Genomic DNA, 16682 nt, shown 5'->3' with positions numbered 1-16682 from the left:
AATATGGGCTGGGGGGGTGAAGGGATTGAGAGCAGCCCTGAGGAAAAGGACTTGGGGGTGTTGGTGGGTGAAAAGCTGGACATGAGCCAACAACGAGCACTGGCAGCCCAGAAAGCCAACCACATCCTGGGCTGCATCAAAACAAGCGTGGCCAGCAGGGTGAGAGAGGGGATTCTGCCCCTCTGCTCTGCTCTGGTGAGACCCCACCTGCAGTGCTGCCTCCAGCTCTGGAGCCCCCAACATAAGAAGGACATGGACCTGTTGGAGTGGGTCCAGAGGAGGCCACAAAAATGATCAGAGGGCTGGAGCACCTCTCCGATGAAGACAGGCTGAGAGAGTTGGAGTTGTTCAGCCTGGAGAAGAGAACGCTCCAGGGAGACCTTATTGGGGCCTTCCAGTACTTTAAGGGGACTTACAAGAAAGATGGAGAAAGACATTTTACCAGAGCCTGTAGTGACAGGAAACAGATAATGGTTTTAAACTGACAGAGTAGATTTCGATTGGACATACGGAAGAAATTCTTTACTGTGAGGGTGGTGAGACACTGGCACAGGTCTGGAGACATTGTGATGCCCCATGCCTGGAGGTGTTCAAAGCCAGGTTGGATGAGGCTTTGAGCAATCTGGTCTAGTGGGAGGTGTCCCTGCTTACAGCAGCTGGACTAAATGACCTTTGAAGATCCCTTCCAACCCAACCCCTTCTACGATTCTAACAAGGGCCTTTGTCGGGACAGGAAGAGAGGACACACTTATGAAGACTTGTTAGCGATTTGCAATTTTTCCCATGGAGGACAGTGCTGGTATCAGACCCTCCCAGGAGCCAGTGATTCACATCCTCAGCCAGCGCTGCTTGGGCAACAAACCACTAAATGGTGGTATTTGTTTTTCTTTTAAAATCCAAAAAGTCTTGCAGAGCAGGAAACGGACTCCTGACAAACACTTCCCACATGCTCCCTGGAAAAATAACTTAATCAAACCAGGCAGCTGAAGAAGGCTTGTGATCAGCCACATGTGGTTACAAACATGTTTCAGACCTGGGAACTTGAGGGTCAGCACAAGACCTCCCTTCCCAACACACTCTACGTGGAAGTCACCTCTATAGGAGTGGCACCTTTGCTTCAACTCTGCCAAGACCCACAGGAGCTCCTGCCCACCACCACGGGATGCTCTCCCCGCATGTATCCCTACCCTGGCGTTGAGGACCTGCAGAGTGGACTTGCTCTTCCTGTGGTTTAAAAGGGAACGGCCAGCACAAGTATTTTATGTAATTATTAACTTTTAAACGGCTTTCACAGAGTTAATCTTCATTATAACCCTCTCGGACAGCTGGTAACGCTGAGCGAGCAGGGCCATATAAATATCCAGACACCCGCAGATGCCAACCCGAGGATTAAATTCGCCTTCTGCATTTTTTTTTTTTTTCCCCCCAGACAAAGCCTTGACGAGTGAGGGGAAAAAATATCTGCCTTGTTATTCGAGGAGTTACGAGCGAGAGCCTCACCCATGTGAGAAATCACAGCAGAGAAACAAGTGGCGGGGTTTTGGCCAAAAAACAAGGACAACCCTCCTCTCCCTGCAGAGCTGCCCCGCCGCCGACGCTCGGCCCCACACCTTAAGGGGCAGGCAGAAATCCCGATCCCTTATTAAATTAATCCAGGGGCCACACAGGAATTTTGACCATGGGATAGTTTGGGGTGGGTTGGTTTTTTTCCTGGTTTTCTTTTCCTTTTTTTTTGAAGCAGATTTGGGAGCAGACGTAGCAGCTTCCCAGGGCAGCTCCGCACAGCCCTGGGTACCTCGTGGATAGATGGCTCGTGTAGTAACACACGTGAAAAACGATCAAGCACCGGCCTTCAGGCCCGCTAATGCAATGAGGCTTAGGAGCAAGACATGATGATAAACCTGCACACGATTAGGTTTCCTTCTCGCTAAGCAGAACAGCAGTCTCCCTCGTTTGTGTTTTCCAAGGCTCCCCGTCAACCACGAAGCCTTGGTCAGCTCCCGCATAAACCCACTGGAAACCACACAGCTTCCCAAAAGGTCAAGGATGAGTCTGGGGCAAAGCTAAGCAAAGTTTTGAGTCGAGCAGTTTGAGGAGGATGGTGCTCCGAACTCATCAGATGTCACCCCAAAGCTCCCACGGCAGAGGTTTGTGCTTCAAACGAAGAGCTGCTTCATCCCACCCCAAAGCGGAGCACCACACTCGTGTTGGGAGCACACGCAGCAGGAAACACAGAGCTCCCACACAGCCCAACAAGCTCCAGCGAGGGAGTACCCCTGTTTTAAGGCTCAGTGGTACAACAGCATCCGTATTTCTCCTGGTACCCGGCACATACCTTTCCCTTCCAATTTAATAAGCTCCTCTTCTGCCAGGGTCTCACTTAGCAGAGGTGGATGGACTGACAGACGACCAGCAGTCACCTGCATTCATTAAACTGCAGATGCCAGAAGAGAGACTGCTTTGACAAAAAAAAAAAAAAAAAAACACCACACCACCACCTTCTGCCTCTCTGTTTTGGCAGGTAGACAGACATTAATCCCTCATTTCATGCTCTGCCTGCCAGAGCCATATTCAGGTTTGCACACAAGCCCAGGGCGGCTCCTCTCCAGGCGTAACCGCAATTACCAAATTATGTTAGCAGCAATGGGCACACCTGCCCTCGTGAGATGCTGCTGGCCATCTCTGCCCGACCTGTGGTCAGGGCACAAAACCTTGAGGCCACCACAGTTTGAGACTGGCGAAGCTTTTAACCCCGTGGCTCCTCCCCAGGCTCTGCAGATGTGCAGAAGAGACAGAGTCCCCAGAGGTGTGTTTCCACAGCAGCTCCTCCATCCTCACCCTGCCTCCCAGAGTGATGCTCCTGCCACCAAGCTGTACTCCATTCAGGAGCTGACCAAAGGGAAAACTAACCCTACAAAAAACCTACTATATGACTTTCATCTCATTTACCCATATGAGCACTAAGGAGGGGTCTTAAAGTAGCATCTAGAGTGACTCCATAGACCTCCAAGTGCCATCCCTGCAGCTGGGTTTCCTTATTTAGGGTAGCAGTGGAGAAGGGAGTGACACCAGGCTTATGGAAGAATATCCACTGCTGGGTTGTTTCCATGCACTTGCTTCCCTTCATTAGGTGACGGATCTATAGAAAAGATTATGGTTATGTGTGGGCTTGTTTAGTCAATGTGCTGACTCTTTAAGAAAAAAAAAAAAAATCAAGTCATTTTACTCTGATAAGCATCTTCCAACACTAACCATAAATGAGTATCTGATTCCATGTGAGGACAAGCCTGCAATGACCCCAGACGTCCCGATGCATACTGCCAACACACTCGTTGGTTATATTCACGTGGGGACGCTTCGGAGCTGCAGCACAGGGTCAAGTTCTCCATGGCACAGGGTTTTCCAGTGAGGCTCTGGTCCCTCTTCAACACCTTCACTGACTTGCTATGGAGCAGACCAAGCTCAACCTTGGCCTTGGTCCCAGAGCAACCGAGCTGCAAGCCAAGGACCATTCCCTACGAATCACCAACCAAGATGATCCCAGTTCCCAATGTGCTGAGAGCTGGGCGTCTCAACAGCTGAGCAACCAAGATCCCCAAAATCCCAACACTCCCCATCTTTTCAGCATCATCCCCCACTTCCCCGCTTTGTTTTCCATGCTGAGCCATTTTCAATACATGCTCTTCTACCTGCAGTCAAGCCTCAGCTCCACCTCAGCTGCAAACAGCTTTTGCAGAACAGTTTCTTTCTCTGATTATTTAACCAGAGGCTTCCTGGCTTCGCTCTCACCACCCACTGCAATAATGTGCAATTACCAGACTTGAAGAAAAAAAAAAGGGAAGTGGCATCTCGTGCCAGGCCAACGCTGCCAAGATCTTCAATCTTTCTAACTCCAAAAAGAACCACCAACAAAAAAACCCCAAACTTTTCTTGCCTCTTGGCAGATCATTTCAGGCAGCTTCTTCTGTCACAGGAGGTTTTCCCCAAAAATGTAACATTTTACACAGTCTTTGCCCCTTCATCCTCTGCTACTCGATGGGTGAAAGTCAAAGGCAACACTATCAGCGATGCCTGCAAGATGACTGCAAGCCCACCTTCATGCCTTGCATAGGCCGACGCAAAATTTCACAGTTCCAAGACGTTCAAGAGACAGGCTTTAATTCTCCATTTTTATTACAAGCTCAGTTCCTTGCCTTTGGAAACAGCTGAAGAAAGGAAATGGGTATTTGCTAAAATGAAGGGATTGTTTAGAGGGAAAAGTTTCCAGCGTGTTGGCTGTTCTTCATCTTCTGGAAGAAAGCAGTCACACAAGGTTAAAACCACCGAGCGCTATCAGCCCAGCACCCACGTCGTGCAGGCACCACGCTGATAATTTCTTTGGAAATCTTTGGCAAACTTCTTTTCCCCTTTGGATTCCCATCTGCGGGGCTAGAAAGTAAGAGCCAGATGACGCAACAAGAGGTCCAGCTTCTCCAACCCCAGCTGCGCTGTTGGTGCTGCTCTACCTTCACGATCCCATGCAGACAAGACCTGGGGGCCTTGGGGACAGCCCCCACCATGGGGATGGACATGAGGACAGACACGGAGGTAGGGTGGCTGCTAACTCAGGCCATTAGTCATCGCAAGCATTTCCCAGACCTCTAAACCATTTAATCCAGTGAGAATCATCGGCATTTGCCGTCTTGGCTGGAACACATCCATGTTAAAGACACGGGTCTTGTTTTAACACCAGCCTCCCAAGCTACTGCTAATTTTAGGTTTGGGCTGTTATTTAAGGCACGTATTATGACCAGAGAGAGCATGGGGCATACGCACCAGCTCATGGGAAGATGAGGACAAGTGAAACACCCCACGACAACAACTGCTGCTCAGGATCACACTCGTATCTCAACTATTTAAGCAATTCAGTATATCAAGCACCATCAGGAACCGGGCAAGAGTTTGAGCCGCTGCTTCCATCCTAAAACCCTTCTCTTTTTGAAAGAAGCCCAATCACAGCGAGACGTCTTTGCTCCAGCATTGAGCAGTGCTGGTGCCACCCTGACCAGGCTTCACCCAGAACCTTAAATCACTAATAAAAATTGATAATAAAATCCTCTGAACGGGCAAAGCCTTGGATGCCAGCTGTGCTCCCGTCATCACGGGAGGTGCATGGCATGCTGGCACAGGGGCAGTCAGACCTACGTCAGACCCGGTCTTCCCTTTCAAAGGTTAAAGCTGTTTACTGAAAGGATTAGGAGGGAGGAGATGGTAAACTAGGAAGAAGTGGGGGGAGACTGTGCGCAAGAGCTACGTACCCAGGCTTCGCCCCGGCAATAAACACACCTCAACTCCTTGTTGGCACGGCCAGCCAACACGCAGGTGGGGATGTCATAGGGATGTCAGCACGCTGCCAACACCAGACCCCAGGGCTTCACCCCCAGCCCCAGAAGATGATTTAAACCTAATTTGCTCACCCTCCACATCCCTAGTGCAACCACAAACCAGGCTGGCACCTGAAGACCTGGGGAGCAGCCGTGGTCCTCACACGTATGGAGGCTTTGCTCTAGCTGCCTACCATGGAAGGATCTGTGCTGGCAGCACAGGAGGGGAAAGATTTCCTCCCTGCAACAGCCTGAAGTTTGTTCCTGGCTATATTTACCCTTGTCTGAAATGCTGCTTCAGGATGAAGCATGATTTGGGTACAAACACTGCCGAAGCAGCAGAAAGCTAAAGCCATGACGCTGCAGCTCTGCAGTACATCTTAGCTGTACAGCCAGTTATTAAATAAAAGGTCAGTTCCTCTACGGCACTACATCTTCTCTTGTTTCAAGTAAACAGTCTTAAGAGCCAGACGTTTCAATAGGAAAACCAAAGAGGGATTTATACACCACCACAGAGGAGAACAACTTCCATATCTGACACGACAGAGCACCACCACCACCAAGTAAGAACTAACGAGCAAGGCCCTTCCAGCTAACGCAACGTGATCGAGGCAGCACCAGAGCTGCACTAAAAGCAAGACAAAGCGTTAATTGGTTTGCGCTCGTTTGCCTGCCTTCACTGCACAAAGTTCAACCGAGGACATTCAGTGGCAGGAGGAAGTCATGAAGCCACCCATGCCAACACGGAACCAGCGTGACTATTGCAAGAATGACTGGGAGGGATGTGCGAAACCACCCGGCGTAACAGGGCAATTCAGTTCCAGACCTGAGCAGCGCGATCAGACACTGGGCCAGTTTATCACCTAAGTGTGATTTGTGCTGTCACAACCAGCTTATTTCCCAAGAAAAGGGGAAAACTTCGCAAATATCTTGGGAATTACACGCACTACCTGAATTCAGCTGTTAAAGGATGACAGAGAAGACCAGAACAACTCATTTTGGGAAGCACAGGATGACACATGAATGATGCTGTCCCCCAAAGGATGACAAGATCTGGGAGGTGGGGTTATACCTAAATGGGTTAACATAGCCTTGTTGCTCACCACGTATCACCTGATCTTGCCAGCAATTCTTTAACCTGAATCACGCTTGGTGACCAAACACACAGCACTGCCCACAAAGGCAGCTCTAACGTGGCCTCCACAAGAAGGTCCAGCTGCGGCACGGGGTCTGAAACATCAGGTTAGAAACCAGAGCTGCACCCACTCAGAGAAACTTGGTCTGGTCCCTGCACTCAGTCGCTCCCCATCCTGTTCAAATTCAGCCCCTGCTCTGAGACAACACCACTCCCTGCTCCAAAAAATAGGAAAGTGAGAAAATCAACCAACAGGTAATTAAGGTCACGGGGAAAAAAGTTAATAACAACCAGCCGCTTTTGGCCAATGAACCATGGCCAAAGCCATGTATTATGTATTATGGCACCCACAAATAAAGATGTTTAATAAGGTTCTGTGACCCTGTTGCAGATCACTCACCATCACCCCAAAGACCATGCTTTGGGTACCACTGATTTCAGGGACAATGGAGTGCAGGGGTTACTGGGAAAAGTTTTTACAAAGGGAAAAAAGCACAAGAAACCACACCCCAAGGATTCAAAAGAATTAAAAGGGAACTGTTAAGTAGCACAAACACAAGAGAAGGCACAGAATTAATTCCAACAAGATCTTACTGGTTCTATAAATGCATTAATGAAGGCAAACAGAGTGTAGGTCTATTAATCAGCAGGAAGGAGAAGAGAATACATGACAGAAGATGCCCTCCTCAAAATCTTCTTTGCTTTGTACTTTAGCACTCAAGGATAATTTTCATCAAGCCCTGATCTCTCTTAAACCTTCCAACCTTTTTTTCAATCCATTCTTTGTTTGGCTCCCCCTTGTTAAATGTGCTTTTCTACAGGTTAACTGTGAAGACATGTTCAAGGTTGAGCAACCTCAACCCAAAGTAAGGACTCGTCAGTGCTGTCTGTCTGCACGGGATAAGGGTGTGTGGGGGTCAAAATTGTCACTGTAGATTTGCAGAGGAAGAACCATATATCCTACCTGGTGTGGTGGGAGGTGTCCCTGCCCAGGGCAGGGGGGTTGGACCTCAATGATCTTTAAGGTCCCTTCCAACTCTAACCATTCTATGATTCTATTCTACTAGGGAGATCACAGCTGGTTGGTACTCACATTCATGCCACCAATAATTTATCATCGATTTTTACAAATTTCAATTTCATGACCACAACGGGTCATCTTTAAAATCTCATCAAAAAGCTGACAGCAAGTCATCCACCAAAAGAACCGGAAAACACTACGAAGTAGAGCCTCCAGAAAGACCTCACAACACCATGGAGCTGTACACCTCCACGACACAACCCGCCTGGCTCCAGCACAGGCGAAACGCTGGGGACACAAGCCAGCAATCAGGATTTAGGGCTAAGAACCTGAAATTGAGGCACTGCCAAGAGGCAGAGGATGACTTAGCCTTCCAGAAACAGACAGGGTGAGGGAAAAAGGACAACACAAAAGACAACTAGACCCACATCTGAATGACCAAGAAAATGAGGTGAGAGTGAAACAGAAAAGTAGAAAGGAGAGGTGAGGAGGGAAAGAAAAAAAAAAAAAGGAAAAAAAAAAAGAAGCCTTCATTCAAAATCTTTTGACCAAGGATGGGTGAGAAGAAGGAGAGGAGGTGGGGAGAGCAGGTGACATTCCCTCCATTAACTCTTCCTTCAGGAGCAGGGACACACCATGGGAACAGGGATGGGGAGAAGCCAAGGATGAAGAAATATCTGAGGAACCTGTTATATGGGCTTTGTCCTTGCTACAAGACCCAGCAAGTCAAAAAAGGAACCGGACACTTGATGTGGGTGCACTGTGTGGGATGGCACAGAGGACACTACCCCCCACAGCCCCCGGTCGCCACTGCTCACCGTGCCCGTTGCAGTAATAGATCCACTTCTCCCTGTTCTGCGTGGGGGTGGTGGACTTTTTCATAATAGCTTTTTCTACAATGGCACTGGGGTCTTGCCTGGGTCCCTTCTTCAGAGTCCGTGAGCTCTTCCTGACGCTGCAGACGACAATAACCACCAGGACCAGCAGCAGGAAGAGGACTATCATCCACGGCAAGTGTTCGTTGATGTCAAAGTGCTGGTGGACGTTCTGCTGACCTCGCCGGGGTGGCCTGTATGGGATGTTGGACTTCTCGCCCCCCGCCATCTCCAGCGATGGCTGTTTCTCCAGCGCTTGGCTGGTCTGCTTGTGCCGGTAGCTCTGGGCCTGGCCAGCAGTGTTGGAGCCCACCAGGGTCCCACTGGTGCTGTCCGTCTCGTTGGCCGAGGTTTCGTTGTAGTTGCCCGCCGTGCCACTGGATGTGCGTGGCACAGGAGAGGGGACAAAATCGGGAACTGAAGAGTTCACACCTGTGAAAGGAGAAGAGAGCTCAGTGTCACGGCACCGGAGACGGGGTACGGCATCATGTCACAGTCCAAGACCTGCCTGAGCGTCTGCTTGGCCAGCAGACAGAAACCCAATGCCAGGCAGCGAGAAGGGGAAGAGGTGAAGTTAAGGTTTGGCTCTGGGAACAGATGGGTACGGTTACAGAGGTAGGTTCAAGATAAAACTGACCCTTGTTGGTTAAGGCTAGTGGCAGTTTGCTTAAAAAAAAAAAACCAACCCAAGTGATTAAAGGCATGTTGTTGTCAATTTGTGTTCGTACATTCTGTACTTCTCAAAAAAAACTACAGCTTTGAGGTTTCTTAGGTTTATGAACTCCAAGTCTGGAAAATGTGGTATTTGGGCTAGAAACGCATGAAAATTTGGAGGCTTAGTATCTCTCTACTGCGTTTTGTTAAGAAACCACAAACTTTTTTTATCAGCACTGCAAGCAGCCGTGGATGCACCAAGTACAAAACAGGTTTCAGAAGCAACCCAACCTCCCCTAAGAGCTACTTTCATCTTTATGGAGTTTTCTTATCCACCAACAGCTCTCAGGTCCCAGCCAGCTGCATGACCAAAGCCTGGTGAGAAGAGGAAGGGAGGACTTTTGTGGTAAAACCCAGAGCTTACTTTGGAAACTCGGCTTTTCAAGATCATGTCTCATCCCAGTTGAGACACAGAGTGGGTGTAACCACCTGTAACCTGATTTTGCCTCCGAGTTGGTTACCCAAAACACTCTGACCAGGATGCAAACAGGGAAAATGCTTTAACTTCTACCTAATTGTCTACAGTTAGTTTCAAAGTTCAGGAAAACACCCTCCCATCCTCTTCCAATGACACACCAACACCATATCAAGCTTTGAGATCTAACAAAGGAGAAACACTGGGACCCTACCACTGTCAACACTTCCCTGCTATTGTATTCACCAACTCAGGCGTTCAGACCATTAAAAGTTGCATTTTTTTAATTAAAATGCCCCATCCGAGACACTGCAAGGAGGCTGCTTCCCAGAGAGTGTTAAGCATCTCCCTAAAGACTAAAATGATATATCATTTTTAATTAAATGAGAGAATGGGGAATTCAAACTGGTTCTTCCCACCAGTGACAACTAATAGAAATCTTAAAAGGTTAAAGAAAAAAAATATGGCACAGTGTAGGCTCCTGGAGAGCTGTTTTGGAGATGGATCCCATTCTAGCCAATATGTTGGCTCAGCACAGGGCAAAATGCAGCAGGGAAAGCATGGGCACGAAAGCAGTGAATCCATCAGGGGAGCAGTCTGGTGGAGCAAACCTCCTCTCCTGCCAGGGTTTTCCTGCTGCACTCTGCTCAGGTTTGCCACAAACGCACAAAGACTTGTGCCAGCACAACACAGACGGGAAAAGAGGCTGGGGAACGTGATGTCCTTACAAACCAAGCAGTAGGACAGCCAGGAGTCCAATCATGACCACAGTCTCAGTGAAAATGTTATTAGATGTGGTTTAACACAACTGAGGACAACCCAGAGCTGCAATCTGGCCACAAAGCATAAGCATAGAAAGGTTCGGGGTGGAAGGGACCTTAAAAATCATCTAGTTCCAATCCCCTGCCCTGGGCAGGGACACCTCCCACCAGACCAGGTTGCTCAAAGCCCCATCCAGCCGGGCTTTGAACACCTCCAGGGATGGGGCTGCCACAGCTTCCCTGGGCAACCTGTTTCAGTGCCTCACCACCTTCATAGTGAAAAACTTCTTCCTAATAACTAATCTAAATCTACCCTCTTTCAGTTTGAAGCCATTACACCCTCGTCCTATCACTAGCAAAAGCATCATCCATGCTTTAGGCTAGGCTGCCCTTTAACAGCCTAAAACTGAGGCAGGAATGCAATCACACGACCGAAAACACATCTGTGTTTCAGTGGTGGACATTACCTTTGGGAAGATGAGCAGTTGGTGGAACTTCATAGGGCTCTTCACCAGCTTCAGTGCTTGATGAAGCCAAAGACGTGTTCGGAAGAGACGCTGGAGAACCACAGACGTTGTCACTCTCCTTCGTCCCTGGCTTGACGACCACCATGTTTTTCGCAAAGCAGTCAGTGTATGTTTTGCACTTCATCACACTAGAAGGCACATCAGAAAAGGTACCACGAGGGCACGGCTTGCACCTAACGTCTTCCGTCTCAGTTCCTTTCTTGCGGACGCCCCAGCCGACCGGGCACACCGTGTAAGGGACGCAGGTATCGTTCGTCTGAAACGTACCAGACAGGCAAGTGCACTCGCGGTCAGTCAAGGCAGAGCAATGAGTTTTCTCAATCATTGGCAGTTCACAGGGTTTTCTACAAGGGTGGCACCGCTCTATGCCGTTTTCATGCTTAGTAAAGGTCCCATCCGGACAACGGCTGCACTCTCTTAAGGTATTCTTTGTACAATGTTTAGACACATAGGTTCCTGCAGGACATTTGTCGCAGATCAGCTCTTTGTTGGTGGCACGGTCGAGGTGGCGGTACTTGCCAGGGGAGAGGTCGATGGCATTCTGCTCGGAGGTCAGCTTTGACTGACCATCAGCGGTGCCAAGGAGCATGAGCAGCTGGAAGACAGAGGGGAAGTATTAGTCAACAACAGGGCACGAGCAGAGCCCTCTCCGCTGGCGATCCCTTGCGGGATCACGAAGCACATCCCAGAGGGATGCAAATCCCCAGCGGGACCACAGAGATGTTTCTACACACAGGGGAAGGAGCTCAGCGAGGTCGGGGTGGAAGAGAACCGGTGCCGAAGGCAGCACCGTCTCCGGACACGTCACCAGCTACGATTAGAATTCCTTAAATTTGACACCAGGCTTCTTGGTGAGACTAAGCATCATTTACACTGCAACCCTGCCAGGGCGGTAAATACTGCTAATTGTGTTTCAGCAGTACGTGCTACCTGGCCACCCCATAGGAATTTCAAGGCTGAGAGGCTCCAGCACGAGCCAGGGACATGCCAAGAAGACAATGAACACACGCAGGTGGCAGCTCTGACCTGTAAAACTTTCCTCCTCTGTATTTATCCATCCGCACTTGTTCAAACAGTTACCTTTCCAAATAACGCCGAGCGGGATGAGGTCCGGGCTAGCAGGTATTACTGGACTAGTTCTCAGCCCCTCTGCCCTTCCACAAGTTTTTATGACCCTGAGCAAGTGTAGGGTTTGGTGAGACCGCAAGGGATGTTCTGCTTCAAGCCTCCAACCACATCTGAACCCACTTTAAACCAGATGCATTAGCAACAGGAGAGAAAACGTGATGCTGTTTTCAAGCTCGTTGAGGAGCTCTGCGGTAACTCAGTTCCTCATTGCATCAGATACAGGTAAAAGGTCTCCTGTTTTTAGACACTGAACTGCACCCAGCTGGCTACAAATCTGTTTATCTATTTCCAATCCTGGGGCTTTATTCCCTTAGTTCCTTTGTATTGAGGCTGCTCCATCTCAACAAGAAGCTCCATCTACCAAGCAGGACCTCCACTTCCTCCAGAAGACCTGTGCGGTCCATGGATTTAACGTCCGCTACGCCAGCGGAGATAAGGGACCAAGAACAAAAGGCGTATCAAAAGAAAGGCCCCCACAACCTCATTCGTACAGCACGCAAAGCAACAGAAAAAAACACCTTAACATTTTCAAACAGCCGCAGGCTGAGTTAGGGGGGAAAGAGAGAGGAACGAGCCAACGTTACCTTGAATTTCCAAAGGTGCTTTCCTACGCTGAAGCTAAAAAGAGCAGAGACCCTAAGGCTTTTCAAGAGCACAGCCGGGCACATAAATCACTTGGCTGTGTTATACAAGCCCCCGCCCTCTTGCTCTGCTACCTACTCTGGGCTATCAGCCAGCAAGAATAAATTCAGAAGCAAGGGGAAGAGGAAAAAAAAAAAAAAAAAAAGAAAAATCCTCCCAACACCATGACTCTGCAGAAGGCACATCGCAGCGGAGCCGCAAGCCGCGTCATTTTTGGTGCAGTCTCTCGCTTCCTGGAAACACACAGCACATTTCTCTCTCACCTGCTAAATAATTTACGGCTCAGGATTTGTACAAAACACTTCAAATTTATTATTTTTTTTTATTTCCCCCCCCTCTCCTGAAGCAGTGATTACAGAGCGGGCAGAAGCAGGCAAGCCCGCAGGAGCTGACAAGGATCCTGCGGCGGCCAGGCTAATTACAGCACGTCAAATTAAAACAAAAAAGCGGGGCTGCCCTGGCAGGCAGCAGAGGCTTGCAGGATGCATTTTATTTTTCCCCTCCCCTAAGACATGATTTCACAAAGTGCTTAGCTGGCTCTAAGGAAACCTGCCGCCCGTAATCTTCATGACGCAACCCTGAATTAGCAAACCAGACACAGCGGGATCTGGTCTCCCGAGGTTGCGTGGGGGGGTCACCTACTCATCTTCCTCCCCGTGCCAGCGACCGAGCGTCAGGGACAGGCAGTGGCTCTCCTGCCTCGCCGGGGATGAGCTACATGCCACCAGCTCAGATCCTGGTTTCTCCTTCAGCATCAAGCCAGACCTCAGGAAACCCACGGACAACCCTGCACATGCCACGGGTCCCATCCTGCTCTCTTTTTTTTTTTTTTCCTGTCTCCAGCACTTTTCCATCACTCATCTGGATAATTAAAGTCAGTGGGACACGCACTCCCATAACAGCACCAGCTTTAGTTTTTGTTTGCTTCCATTTGTTTGGGGTTTTTTTTTTAAACTTTATTTCAAGCAAAGCAGCACTGGCGCTGTTGAACATCTCCAGATCTTCAACCGCACACGTACTTCCAAGCTTAGGGACAACCAAGAAGTCCCAGCGGGGGCCAAGCAGCACCGAGCATCCGCTGTTTATTCGGATCGGTGTTTCTGGACCCTAAAAACATCCTCTTGCTCGGGTTTGGTGGCTGGCACCACGCAGATCTCTGCAAGAGAAGGCCAGGAGGACATCCTCAAGAAAAAGGGGTGCCTGCTGGTTTGGTCCCTCACCCTCAGGACTGCCCAGTAGCACGCAAAAACCAGACCTTTCTGGCTGATACACCCAGTCTCAGTGGCAAAAGCAGCAGAATAATGAAGTGAGCTCTGCTGAGCCACCGGATTTCAGTTCATTACTCCAATACTGAAGACAGTGTACAGGGTAACAAAAATCACAGAGAAAAGGAATCGGTGCGAGACACCGCTGAAGAGCGGATCCGATTTCAAGCAGTTTCGGTGCCACTCTCCGTGCCCGATGCAGATGCAGCTCCCGACACCGAAGCCAGAAGGGGGACTGGGACGTGAGACGGGGCAACCACGATCCCAAAGGGCATCCCCAGCTCTGCATCGATGCCCTGCACCGCACGGGCAAAGGCAATTCCTGGCCACCTTCACCTCCTCCAACACTTGGAGGTTTTATGGTACGAGGATCAGGCTGAGGAATGCTCTCATTTTCACCTCTCCGCATCGGAGAAACGGCTCAGACAAGGGAACCTTCGTGCTCGGCTGCAAACCCTCGAGCCAGGAGGACCCCGCAGCTGGTCCACAGATGGTGGATGATGGTCCACCACCACCCAGCTTGATGGTTCCATCTCCACGGTCACATCTATGCTGTGCCTACATCACCCTTATAAATAACTGCACGCTGTAGGAGAGACGCCATGGGCAGTTTTGAACAGTAAATAGCTTTCGGGAGGCCACAAGCCTCCCGGGGCCGTGGCAGGGACACAGCGGCTCGTTCAGGACCCAAACCCACCCCGTGAGCCAACGCACCAGCAGAAAGTTGGTGGCTCAACAGGCATTTGTGTCCTGAAACGGGGTGACACCTCGAGGCAGTCAACGTCTTGGGTTGCATACAGCGATGCCTCCTGCGGCGAGGCAGTGATAAACCCAAAAAAAAAAAAAACCCAAAAAAAAAAAGAAAAAAAGGCAAAAGCCAGCTAAACGCAGGTCACTTAACCCCAGTAGAGAAGAGCAGGAGCAGAGAGCTGTAGGCGAGCAAGGACTGATATGGTGCTAAATTGATCCCCTGGGAACAGTTTCCGAGCAAAACCAGCCGAATTTGGTAGAAATGGCAGCTGGCTCCACGGCGATGCCTTGGCACAGGTCGGGGACGGGCTGCACAGCCCTTCCCGAAGGTCAGCTGCACCCTCCGCCGACCAGCACCGGGAAGTCGCTTGCGACATTAAAGGAGGAAAAAAAAAAAAAAAACAAACCCCAAAAAACCAACCAACCAAAAAAAAAAAAACCCAACAATAAAACAACCCCAGAAAAACAAATAACCCGGTCTGGAAGTTTTACGGTAACTTTACAGACAGGAGGAGCCCATCTGCCCCGCACGCTGTAAAAAGGATCAAGTTACTCCGAAAAAAAAAAAAAAAAGCTGCCTGCGAGGGGAGTATCGAAGAAGAAAACAAGTTTCTGCTTCTTGCAGCGTGACCAGCTACTGCAGCCGTTGGCTCGGGGTTTGCGAAGCCGAGAGCCCGGGGCTCGCCCCGCGCCGCGGTCCCTTGACTACGTCTGGAGAGCGAAGCGCGGGCAGCCGAGCGTGCCGGAACAGCAGCACCGCTCACATCTGGTCCCCAGGAAGGAAACCCCAGCAGCTACTCCTGCAGCCAGCGCCGACCACGGTTTTGCCCCAAGCAGATGAAATCCCCCAAGCTCCCCCAAAGCCCCGCGTCGAGGCAAGGAGACCCCCGGGGGTGCTGGGGGGCGGGGGGAAGATGGTGGAAACCACCTTGCGGCAGCCGCTCAAAGCCCGTGCCACGCAAAGGAGGAAACCACGGCCAACACCAGCCTTTACGCAAGCGCTGCTATATGAACGGCTATTGCTCAAAATCCAGGCCGATTTGGGTTTGCTGCACCAGCACCTGGCGAGTCGGACGCGCTGCCACGGGGCTGGAAAGACATTAACTCCTTGCGGGGCCAACGGGAGTTGCCCAAAACGTTGAAGACGAAGATGAAGATGAAGAAACCCTGGCCGGCGGCCAAGGGACCATCCCGCCAGCTCAGGAGCAGAGAGAGGAATTCTGTCTCGCGTCTCGTTTGCTCGTAGGATGAGCACACGCGTGCACACGCAATAAACACACGTTTGCTCAGTCTTGGCTTCATGTCACAAAATTGCCGGTGTATTTCCCTACATTTTCATACCATTCCTTTTTACTCCCCACCCCACCCTCCCTTCCCTCTATATCCACCATTCCCAACTGACCTCCAGGATCCCGGCTGGAGCTCCGTATCTCAAGCTCCCCATCGGCATCTCATCTTCTAGATGGGCAGCAGCGCTCGCTCCTCCCCGTGGGGACCCGGCGCTGGGGAGCACCCACGGAGCGCAGCGTGCACGGATCCCGGCTGCTCCGCCGCTGAGCACCGCTACCCTCCGCCTCCGGAGCAACGAGGCCGTTTCTAATGCTCTCCCAAGCTTTAGATTATTTTTTTTTTTGTTTACTCGGATTCCTGTCGAGCCAGCACCAGCTTGCTAAGATCCACCTTGAGTTCAAGAGCAAGTGTGCTCCCCGGTTACACAACCCAGCCGCAGCAGCTGCGGCGTCTGCCTGACACACCGAATTACCGTCTCTTTCCCACCCCTACCCCCCCCCAAAAAAAAAAAAAGAAGGGATGGAGCCCTGAAGGGATGATTGGGAAGGGCCCTACCTGGGGAGGTAAAGCTGGAGGTGAACCCGCCGGAAAAAATTAAGCGTTAAATCAAGGCTGCTGCCTGCAATTAGCGGCGGGGAGGTTTGCTACCTGCCCAAAGGGTGGTAAGAAAAGCGGATGGAGGGATGGATGGAGGGATGGATGGAGGGATGGATGGAGGGATCCCAACCCAGTGCCGAGCTTGAGGAGCGGGGCAGGGAGGTGAAGCACGGATCTGCTCAACCCTCAGACCCGGCAC

The 16682-nt window shown here is 50.4% G+C and overlaps 1 protein-coding gene across 1 annotated transcript in view; it reads right to left on the bottom strand.

Annotated features, from left to right (window-relative positions):
- Nucleotides 1-11400, bottom strand: part of TNFRSF21 (TNF receptor superfamily member 21) — a 28787-nt gene extending 17387 nt beyond the window's left edge. The window contains exons 1-2 of the mRNA XM_074153334.1: nt 10752-11400; nt 8338-8826 (exon numbers count right to left, since the gene is read on the bottom strand). Of these exons, the coding sequence (XP_074009435.1) occupies nt 8338-8826; nt 10752-11400 (1138 nt within the window). The remainder of the gene's footprint in view (nt 1-8337; nt 8827-10751) is intronic.
- Nucleotides 11401-16682: the final 5282 nt, after the last annotated feature.

Source organism: Numenius arquata, chromosome 9 (assembly GCF_964106895.1).
Source record: "Numenius arquata chromosome 9, bNumArq3.hap1.1, whole genome shotgun sequence".
Taxonomy (NCBI): domain Eukaryota; kingdom Metazoa; phylum Chordata; class Aves; order Charadriiformes; family Scolopacidae; genus Numenius; species Numenius arquata.
The sequence above is the reverse complement of the archived record's forward strand: the minus strand, read 5'-3'. Positions and strand labels throughout refer to the sequence as shown.